This window comes from Tympanuchus pallidicinctus, unplaced genomic scaffold (assembly GCF_026119805.1).
Source record: "Tympanuchus pallidicinctus isolate F22 unplaced genomic scaffold, pur_lepc_1.0 scaffold1, whole genome shotgun sequence".
Taxonomy (NCBI): domain Eukaryota; kingdom Metazoa; phylum Chordata; class Aves; order Galliformes; family Phasianidae; genus Tympanuchus; species Tympanuchus pallidicinctus.
In genome coordinates, this window is record NW_026294618.1 from 18,546,792 (window position 1) to 18,558,129 (window position 11,338).

At 39.0% G+C, this 11,338-nt stretch overlaps 1 protein-coding gene across 1 annotated transcript; it reads left to right on the top strand.

Annotated features, from left to right (window-relative positions):
• Positions 1–9,312: 9,312 nt before the first annotated feature.
• LOC128087702 (uncharacterized) lies at positions 9,313–10,905 on the top strand. Its single transcript, XM_052697561.1, has 2 exons — positions 9,313–10,823; positions 10,880–10,905. The coding sequence occupies exon 1, from the start codon at positions 9,345–9,347 to the stop codon at positions 10,506–10,508; it is 1,164 nt and encodes a 387-aa protein (XP_052553521.1). The 5' UTR covers positions 9,313–9,344; the 3' UTR covers positions 10,509–10,823; positions 10,880–10,905.
• The last annotated feature ends 433 nt before the right edge of the window (positions 10,906–11,338 follow it).

An 11,338-nucleotide genomic window follows, 5' to 3' on the forward strand; every position in this document is an offset into this window, starting at 1 on the left:
TCCCTTTATGACTGCTTCTCAGATAGCTGCTCTCTACCAGATCTTGTCTTCATATTATATTTTTTTCCTGTCTGATGAGAAACTTCGCACTTTCTAAAACAACAAAAAAATTATTTAATGAGGAAAAAGCTCCTAAGGGCCTCATTTTACAACTGCCTGCATAAATTATGAGTATCTACTCAGAAGCTAGAGTAAAACAAGTTTCAAATTCACCTGCAATGTGCCCTGAAACTTAAATTTTAAAGCAAGTGGTGCCAACAAAGTTGAATAATTTTACTTCAGGTAGCAGGGGCAAATTTTTTAGTTATATTATCTCACTGAGAGAGAATGAAGAACAATTGAAACTGAAGAGTGTGACCAGTACTTTAGCTTTCTATATAATAACATTTTAATTCAATTGACTAACATTTTAATCAATTTATTTTTCTACAGGACTCTTTTTATTTTTTTTAATTTTTAATTTTATTCACAGTATGCTCATTTGCAAATAGTCTACCAACACCAAACAGCGGAGGAATGTGACAGATGTAAGACTCATCAATATTACCTGTTGCAGCCACATTCAATGCCATAAGAGGAAGCCACTTACAAAATCTAAAGGCTCTGGTTTATTCTGTTGAAGAGATGTCTAGATTTAGTTTTATTCTTCTGTTCTGTGATAACATCAGTCTCTACCAGAAAAAAAAGTATAAGAAGCATTAAAAATATATCCATAAACTTTATCATGCTCATTCAAAGAACTATATGATGTTAAAGTATCTCATATTATAGCAGCCATTCAACTAAAAGTTATGAACAAAAGCAATTCTGATACAAGGATTCCCATCTAACAATAGGGAATGACACAGGCCAGAATAAATATGCTTTGAACAATGCCAGATTGCATTTCTAAAAATAATAAAAAAAAAAAAATGACATAGCTGTCAAAGTTTAATTTTTCCTATCCATTTATTATTATTATTAAAAAGAAATATTTCAATTTGTACTAACATCTGAAAATCTGAGTTGGGTTTACACATTATGAGAAGTCAATTATATATATATATATTCTGTCTTAGCTTTAGTTCTTTATTTAGTACTTACATTTATTCACAAATGTGATATATTAATATATTCATAGTTAGCAGTGTTTTCTCAACCCTTTTTATATGATTCTTCATCTAGAAGAATGAAAATGCTTAGAAACTGAGAAGCTACATCAGCACAGAAGGACAAAATTTGCAGGTGTCACTTACAGAAACTTTTGAAAGTTTTGAGAGACTGGATGGAATGAAAGGGCATGGATCTCCAGCCACTAAATGGATTCATAAAGTCACAAGACACAGTAGAATTTTTTATTTGCTGTCTGAGTGTGCAAGGAAAGAGATCTGAAGAAATCACCTCTTCATGAAGGTTAAATTACCCTCTCCATAAATTATGTTTTACTGATTACTTCATAATGCCATCGATTCTGTAAGAATTTTCTTACTCTTCAAAATGAATTCTTGAGAATCTTTCTAAATTTCTTCAAAAACCATACTTTCACTAGGCACTTTCTGAAATATTGAGAGTTCAGCACACTGCCAAAGTAGTTATTTCCATACATTTTTTACAGGCCATAACAGTCTTGCACAGAAATATCATCTGTCTTTTATTCTGAGTTAATTTCATTTTTGTCTTTTATTCTGAATTAATTTCATTTTAGCATTTGAAACCAATGAAGGCAATCATTCTCTATTCAGTTTGGCACTATAAAATATTAGAGATACTTAATGAGGAGCAATCTTATTCCTATTCTACATTATGTTTCAGAAACAGCAGTATGCAGAATCTAGTATATGAATATTAGATAAGCATATTCTACCGATGCTGATTTTCAAAACTAAAGGTATGAGGATACATTACCCCCTAGATGGAATAAATTTTACGAAAAATGAACTTTGACAAATAGCAATGTGTGGATGGAGATTTTTAGTTTTGACTGGTGATGCAGTGATAATAGTCAGAAAATCGAAAAATACTGACTGAATAAAACAAGATATTATGATAAAAAATGATATGATACACTTAACAACAGTTTATATGATCTCCAAAATAACTATAAATGCCACAGTGGTATCAGTCTTCAAGAAGAGTATCTCAAGAGGAATGTTTGCAGACTTGGTTCTATATGATACCATCATCAGAGGAGCTAATGTAAAAATTGCTACTGATTATGGGCAAGAAAGACTTGTAGTGTAAAAAAATTAGATGAGTTCAAGGCTATTTTAAATGTGCAAGTACTCTGAAAATATGAATCTATTGGTAAACGTAATTCAAGCATCATTGAAACAGATATATATTGTTTTTTTTGCATTGCTATCTATGTCTATTTTAAATACAGGAAGGAAAAATATACATGTACACACGCATATGTATACGTACGTGGATAGAAAGTCATACATACAGAAGTGCAAGTTATATCAGAATTTTGGTCCACCTGTGATTAATCTGAAAGTATCACAGTTGGCATTTGAGCAACTCTGATTTTATATGGGGAAAACTCAGTATACTAGTTTGTGCTCCTCTTAATAAAGTGCATAGCTTTATTGAATTTGATTCTGATTCTTCACTGATTCAGCTATGTCCCTAACCTCAGTAAATGAATTTTTAACTGTGCTCATGCAATGTTTATTTTGGATGATATGATCCAAACTAGCCACTCACAACATTTTATAAAGCAAATCAAAATGAACAGGCATAATTTCAAAACACAATAACAAAAAATTTCTGTACTGCATGGGTTTTGCAAATGCCATTTGAAAGAAACCTACAGGAAAGAAAATGTTACATTCAGGATCTTCCTCTCAAATGCAACACTGAGGGACTTGACTAGCTATTCTGAGAAGGATCTTCTAAATTTTAATCTTGACAACACTTCATAAATTTTAGAAGACAAGCTGATAAGATTTGGGCTCCAATTTCCACTAAAAATATGTTACAATATATTGACTGTTCATGCTGTCTTGCTGTAAAAATGTACATAACAGCTGACTAGTGACTTCTAACTTGGACTGAACCTACTTCCAAAAATCATAGAATCATATAATCTCTCAGGTTGGAAAAGACCTTAAAGGTCATCAAGTCCAACTGCCACATAAGCATACTACCCAAACTAACAACCCTCCACTAAATCATGTGCCTGAGCGCCACATCCAAACAGTTTTTAAACACATCCAGGGATGGTTACTACTTGGGGAGCCTATTCCATTTCTTAACCACCCTTTCTGTAAAAAAGGTTTTCCTGATATCCAACTTAAACCTCTCCTGGCATAACTTGAGGCCATTTTCCCTTGTCCTATCACCTGTCACCAGTGAGAAGAGACCAACCCCGCTCTGGCTGTAAGCACCTTTCAGAAATTGGAAGAGAGCAATAAGGTCTCCCCTCTGTCTACTTTTCCCCAGACTAAACAGCCCCAGTTCTTTCAGTCACTCCTCATAGGGCATATTCTCCAAGCCCTTCATCAGCCCTGTTACCCTTCTTTGGACCTGCTCCAATACCTCAATGTTCTTTTTGTACTGAGGCGCACAAAACTGAACACAGTACTTGAGGTGAGGCCTCACCGGTGCCGAGTACAGGGGCAGGATTACTTCACTAGTCCTGCTCACTACACCATTTCTGATACAAGCCGGATGTCATTAGCTTTTTTGGCCAACTGGGCACACTGTTGGCTCATATTTAGCTGACTGTCCATCAGTACACCAAGGTTCCTTTCCATTAGGCAGCTTTCCAGTCACTTCTCCCCAGGCCTGTAGGGTTGCCTGGGGTTGTTGTGATCAAAATGCAGGACCCGACACTTGGTCCTACTGAAACGCATACAATTAACTTTGGCCCATCTATCCAGTCTACCCGGGTCCCTCTGGCAGATCAACATTCCCTCCCAGCTTGGTGCCACTGCAAACTTACTGAAGGTGCACTCAATCCCCTCATTAATATCATTAATAAAAATGCTGGATAGGAGCAGCCCCAGTACTGACTCCTGGAGGACACCTCTCATGACTGGCCACCAACTGGATTTAACTCCATTGACCACAACTCTTTGGGTCCAGCCATCCATCCTGTTTCACTCAGTGGAGTGTATGTTCATCCAAACCATGGGCAGCCAGCTTCCCCACGAGGATGTTATGGGGAACAATGTCAAAAGCTTTACTGAAATCCAGATAGACCACACTGACAGCCTTGCTTTCATCCACTAAGTGGGTCACTTTGTCATAAAACAAAATCAGGTTTTTCAAACAGGATCTAACCCATGCTGACTGGGCCTGATTCTCTGGTTGACCTTTAACTGGTCCATGATGCCTCCCAAGGTTATCCATTCCATAACCTTCCCTGGCGCTGTTTAGACTGATAGATCTGTAGCTACCAGGATAATCTTTCTGGCTCTTTTTGAAGATGGGAAACACTTTTGCCAGTCTCCAGTCTGCCAGCACATCCCTGGTTAGCCAGGACTGTTAAAGGATGACGGAGAGTGGCTTGGCAATCACACCCGCCAACTCCCTCAGCACTCTGGGATGCAATCCATCTTGCTCCATGGGCTTGTGAGTGTCCAGCTTTAGGAGCAGGTCCAAACCCATCTCATCATGAATTATGCAGGACCTATTCTTTTCCCCATCACTATCTACCAGAGCAAATTAAAAATTATTACTCCAGTTGTCATGGAACTTCATATATGTATATATATTTGCTACACAAAAACAATGTAGTCAACATAAGCAGTCTGTTATTAAAGTATATTAAAAGAAAAAGTAAATATGAAAAAAGTAAACATGATAAAAAGTAAACATGAAAAAAAGTCCAGTGACTGATAAGCTCGAGTTTTTATTATCAAAGCACTCAATTCCATCTTTCACTTCTTTCTGTGAGACATCATCACTGTCTAAAAAAGTATATTCTCTTAGGTTTTTAAGGGCAAGTATGCTTTAATCCCTTTTAGACTGATAGTCAAAAAAAGTCTTTCCAGCTAGTGAAATAGGGACCTTCGCTCAGTAAAATTTGCTCAGTAAAATTCGGATGTATATGGGAAAGAAAGCCAAGAATTATCACAGCCCTATGTATTCCCAGGAAAAGTTAAAGCCACAAAAGTTCTGTGCAGTATTCTCATTTCTTATACAGTCTCAAACGCAAGTCTCCAGTATAGATCTGAACCTACCTGAGCATAAAATTTTACAAGACAAGGGAAGATGTTAGTTTAGGTAGGAGCTATTAGGGGTGATAAATCTAAAAGAGTCATTCTGATGCTCACTAAAATCAAGGACCTGTAGTTATTTAATCAAGTCTTTCTGAAAATTCTACATATAAACAAACTCAAAATGTTAACGATACTTAACAAGACAGAAAATAATTAGCAAGCGTTCAAAACAGTGTTTATAGGTAGTATAAATGAAAAACTTAAATGAAGTTTTTATGAGTGAGTTTGGAAATCCAGCTGCCAGAAAGCAGGCATAGACCTTCACTTGTGTAAACGAATGCAGTATTTTGCTCTTTGCCAGGCTATCTGGATTTGCATTCCCTGGCTCCCTATGTAGAAAATTCTGGTACTCTCTCAGGCTTTAAACTGATAGCAGGGAAATATTGAAAGAAAGCCAAATGCCCTAGAGTATATGTTAAAGTCAAGTCTTCTGTGAGCAATTTATGGATGTCTAAACTTGATTCCAGGCAAATCAGCATCATTCAAAATCTTGATGGCCACATCTTCACAGCACCATGTGCACTGGACTGCTTCCAGAAAAGTCTCATTTCTAGAAATGTTGCACTGCTTTCATTCTATCTTGGCTTAGTGCTAATGGAGGAATCTCTACACCTTCCAAACATAGCTCAAGTTTGAACTGGAGTAAAGAAGAGGACAGAAGGAAGACAAGGATTTTACTGTTTATGTGGGAATCAAAATTTCAGATTATCAGTCACAATTGTACTCAGCTTATATAATGCAAAATTGTCATATTTTTTTTTTGTTTTTATTAAACCAGTATACAGTTCAAATACTACGTTGTTTAACAAATACTTTTATAGAAGCACCCAGTAACTACCTGAAAATTTTAATCATTATCTCATACTGGTATTGGGAGAAAGAAAAGAGATAAAGAACTATTGTTTGGTCTAGCAATTGGATGGAGTTGTTTAGCACTGAGTGAGTAATGTAGACACCAGAAGTAGGATTAATTGCTGCAAACTGGGACTTCAGATACAGAATCATGGAATCACAGAATCACAGAATGGACAGGGTTGGAAGGGACCTCAAGGATCATGAATCTCCAACCCCCCTGCCACATGCAGGGCCACCAACCTCCCCATAATACTAGACCAGGCTGCCCAGGACCCCATACAATCTGGCCTTGAACTCCTCTAGGGACGGGGCATCCACAACCTCTCTGGGCAGCCTGTTCCAGCAACTCACCGCTCTCTCTGTAAAGAACTTCTACAGGAGGCAAGGCTGTACCCAATAAATGTAGTAAATTGCTTCCAGAAATACAAAATGTGGAGTATAATCTCAAAAATGGATACTCTTAGGGAGTTTCATATGAAACTCAAAATAACTGGAGGATCATCAGATGTTTAGACTAAACCACTTCTTAACAGTCAGTATATTAAAAATTCTTGAAAAAGAAGCAGATATTTCAGGCTAGCAAAGTCAAGATACATCTAAACATAGAAGGAAGCACATTTTTTTGTGGCTAAGAAACATTGTTGAGGTTAGCTCTAAAGCAGTAAATGAAAGTTTTTTTAACTGCCATTTTGGATGGCATATGGCATTTGGCTCTTGAATTCCTGAATTAAGTCTAATTTCAGTCTGCTGCATTTTTCAAAACTCACGAAGGAGTCTTGTTCCTAAGCATCCTATTTATGAAGAATTTTCAGCAAGGATAGGTTACAAGCTGAAGTCAGCAGTGACTGCTCCAGAATTCACAGCCATAAGAAGTTCATGCCAAAAAACACAGTGTTTTAATTTTATTTTATCAATACATAAAGGCTATGTTTATATTTCACCACTGGCAAATAATCTGGATGAACAGTAATAATGGCAATATAGCAAAAGAAATGTTAAAGGCATGCATTGTAATACATGCAAAACAACAAACATTTTTCTACACAAAAATCAGAAGCAAAAAATAACCCTGCTATATTTTGCATTGCACAAAAATAAAAGGGCAGGTTTCAACTTTGCTTTTAATTTTCTCTGTCTGAGTTTTCATGTGTTGCTGTAATACTTCCAGTTTGAGTATTTTCTTAGGTTAGTATTTTCAGAAAGGCCTTAAGGCACTTGAGATAAAGGTTAATTGGATTTAGGTGTCTAGGCATTTTAAAAATCCCATTAGATTCCTCTCTGTAATCTTTAACTACCCCTGAAAAGTACTTTCCTTCCAATTGAATTGATAGGGAGTTAAGGAAACATAGAGCAGAGCTGAATCTGGTAGGCCTCCTGGCTGCAAACTCATTTTTGCTCTCTAGTGGCCAAATTCCTAATTATAGAAAAAGGAAATGAATCAGAAAATTAGGTGGGAAAACAATGCACAATACTTATGAATTTGGCATTCTGTAGATATGTATTTAATAACTATATCTCACAAAGGAATTAAATACTAGGAAAATATATTCAGTCAAAAGTGTTAAAGTGATGAAAAAGGTAGGTTTTCTACTTAGTTTAGCTTCTACTTAAGCCCTCAGAATTCCTGTGTCTAGATTCCAAATCAATTTTTATTCATTAGGTTATAGGTCTACAACTTGTTAACTATTGCCTTCATGTCCTACCACGAATCAGCATTTCATTACCCCACTGTCATTATTTTACTTTCCTCATCTTTTCTTGCCCTTCAACAGTTTTTCAAATCTCTACAGACTGCTGTTTTGTTGTGGTTTTTTTTTGTTTGTTGTTGTTGTTGTTGTTTATTTGTTTTTTTCCCTGACAGATCAATCACTTGAAGAGAAACTCCATCTCAAAAGCATGAATAGCTCCACCATAATAAAATATTTTACTTTCAGGAAGCAATCATCTGCTCAACTAGGTCATATATCGTGCAGTATAAAAAGTTTCAAATTGTTTATTTTTGCAAGATCCTTTTTACAAGGATTGTACCGTGGTTTTCAGCTACATTTACCAAGTAATTTTCATCAAATTCTCTACAGTGGCACCCATTTATGTCAACTGAAAATTTGCCCCATAATACGTCTTCATTTCTGCACTGGTTATTTTATTTCATTATTTATCATTTATTTTCATATTTTATTGGAGTTCCCAAATCTCCTCTGGGTAACAGACAAATTTATTTTGCACTTTGTAACTGAATAGTATATGATAGGAGAAAAACAAAGATCAGTGAAAACAGAAAATGGTTTAGCTTTCCAAATAATCCTTTGAAATTTGCTTTTTAAACAACAAAGATCTTCGTATGATATGGAATAACCTTGCAGTTGCTTCATTTACTGTAGTTAACAAAATACGCAAGTTAGAGATGTAGTCAACAAATACGTAAAGCGGGGATTGTCAAGGTCACCAGGCGTAACCAGGCGTAATCTGTGTGGGCCCCTTGCGTGGTCAGCTAATACGTGAAAGGGGGCTGTAACAGTCATCAGCCTCTGCGGGGGCTCCTTGACTCATGAGAAACCATGATGAGACATGGCAAGACAAGACATGCCACACGTCTATTGGGCATAGATAACCGTAGCAAGGGTGATTGGTAGCACTGTGATATAAGGGACAACTATAAGAAGAGCGTGTTGCTTGCAATAAGTGCCATTTGCCGCTCACCACATTGGTGTCATAAAGCGTGTGATTTGGCCGGGGCTGTCTGAGCACTTCACGACGGGACATTATTCAGAGGTTGCCGTAGCAAAGGCAACAAGTGGTGACCCAGACGTGATAATGCCATGTCCCAGTCGTGAATGTGTGACAGCCGGTTGCGCGACGGACGCAGGAGCCCGCGGCGGTGCGGCGGCGGAAGAGCCGGAGGGACTGATCCCCCTGGGGCTGTGAGCGCAGCTGCGAAGTTATCCCACAGCGGTAAGCTTGTGGAAGGTGGAGGGCTGATCACCCTGGACAACCATGGAATCCGTCATTAAGGTAATGCATCAAGCTTGTAAGGACTATTTCGGTGAGGATGCTCCTTCTGAGAAGGACATTGCCGCTGTATTTACTCGCCTGGAAGAGGAGTGGAATCTTCCTTCCCCTCAAGGCATTTTAGACCCCACTAGATGGGATGCATTTACATCCACGCTTGCGCAGCGTGCGATAGAGGAGCAGAAAGTTGCGGAGCTTAAAATTTGGGGGTTGGTCCTCGGCGCTCTCCGAGCCGCGAGAGAAGAAGATAGAATTCCTGAGGCTGCACGCGTTATGATGGGCTTCGAATTTAATAACACCGTGAGAAACGGCGCGGGAAACGTACTTTCTTGCAGGTCCCCTGAGGAAGGGAACACCGCAAATATGCCCTCAGCTATGGCGACTAACATCTCGTCCGCACCACCGGCACCCCCTTCTGCTCCCCCCTCGGCTCCAGCTTCGCATAAACAAGTAGAAGAAGACTGCGCTGAACTGTCTGCACTTTTATCTTGCAAAACGGCTCAAGTGCAGGAATCCAAGGTCGCTGAAACTCCCCAGCCGTATCCACGACAACCGCTGTATCCTTCTCTGTGTAACCTAACACCACCTGTGGGGGCAGGGAAAAAAGTGAGCTGGGATGGGACACTTGCTGTCTCCTCTCAGGAGGTGGAATGCAGTAACACCCAGGGGGGTGGGGACTGCGGGCAAGGCTTGGGTACGGATTGGTCAAAAGTTAGGGAGGTAGTAGAAGAAAAAACAGCAGAGAGAAAGGGAAGCGATGTAAGTTACAGGCGCTGGGATGATAGTGTACGGCCAGCACTGTCCACCCTGATTGCGCCTGAAGGAGTAGGTGGCGTCCGGCCAGTGCCCTCTGCTCAGGTTGCACCCGACGGAGAAAGAAATAGCGATAGTCTCCGGACCCACTCTCTGCCACAGTGTTCAGACCCATTGACTCGACCCACACATCCTTTTACAAGATTGAGTGCGCATGCAACCAATCAGAAACCTCTACAACAGTCAGTGCATGATCAAAGAGAGATGGGCACAGTGAGAGGGGTGCAGAGCCCACAGCTTCCAGCTGTGACTGAAAAGGATAGTGAAAGGAGAGAAGTGAATTCGCATTTAGGAGTTAAGAGAGATGCACTAACAGATTGTGGGAAGTTTAGATCTAGCCTGATAGAGGAAGGAAGAGTACTAGAGATCTTCCTGATAATAGGAAATGATAACAGAAGTCCGGGAGGGGTATCCCTCGATCTGAAAGGCATCACACACCTGATAGATTGTGCAGAGAAATGGGGATTGAAATCATCCCTCACTTTAAATGCATTAGAAATCCTGACAGCATCAAGCCTTCTCTTTCCTGATGTAACAAATCTGATGTGCATGGTGCTTAAGCCAGTGCAGTATACACTGTGGGCATTAGAATGGTTTCCCTTCAGGGAGAGGTGGCCAGATTGAGGCCTGGAGAACAAGCAATTCCATACAGCAGGTTTGTGAGAGCAATGCTCTCAAAGCCTGAGACATCTGCCTTGTTATTGAACAAATGTTTATCATTTTCGAGGTACATTCCAACAGGTACCTGAGACAGTGTTGGTATATATTGGGCATAGATAGTGCCACTGAAGCTATCAGCAATTACTCTAATCTCTAATCTCTAATCTCTCTGTCTATAACTTTACTAGTATTGTAGGATGTGGCTTTAATTATTAAGTGTCGGTGACATCACATCAGTTCTTGCAGGATAATTACACGGTGATTAAAGACCTATCACCTGTTCCAAGTGGGATGAATCTCGCTTTGGCTTACCAAGGAAGAACTTGGTAAGGAAGCTTTTGCAACATGATGACCTGCACCAGTTGCTGAAACATGTAAGAGATAATGGACAGAAAACTTTGATCACCATTCACCATGATACAGAAGAGATACATCTGTCTTAGAGAGAGTAAAGAAGGATGGAGAACACCACTGATGGGAAGTGATTCTGGGATGGTCCACCAATGCAACGGGAATGTTTAACTCTGTTTAACTCTATTTTGTATTCAGTTATAGTTGCATTAAGTCTAATATTAATACGCTTTATGCTTATAGTCATATTATATATAGGCATATAGGTATACTACATTTATAAGTATGGTTTAAGACATTAGGGTAGGATTATTTGGCGAATCGCGATGTAACGGGGCAAAAGGCTTAACCAAGAGGACAATGGCTTGTATAGGCGCAATGAGAGGATTTCGGGTTGTACGCGGTTAGGGTCCTCTCGAGTTGTAGTAGATTTGCTTGAGCTT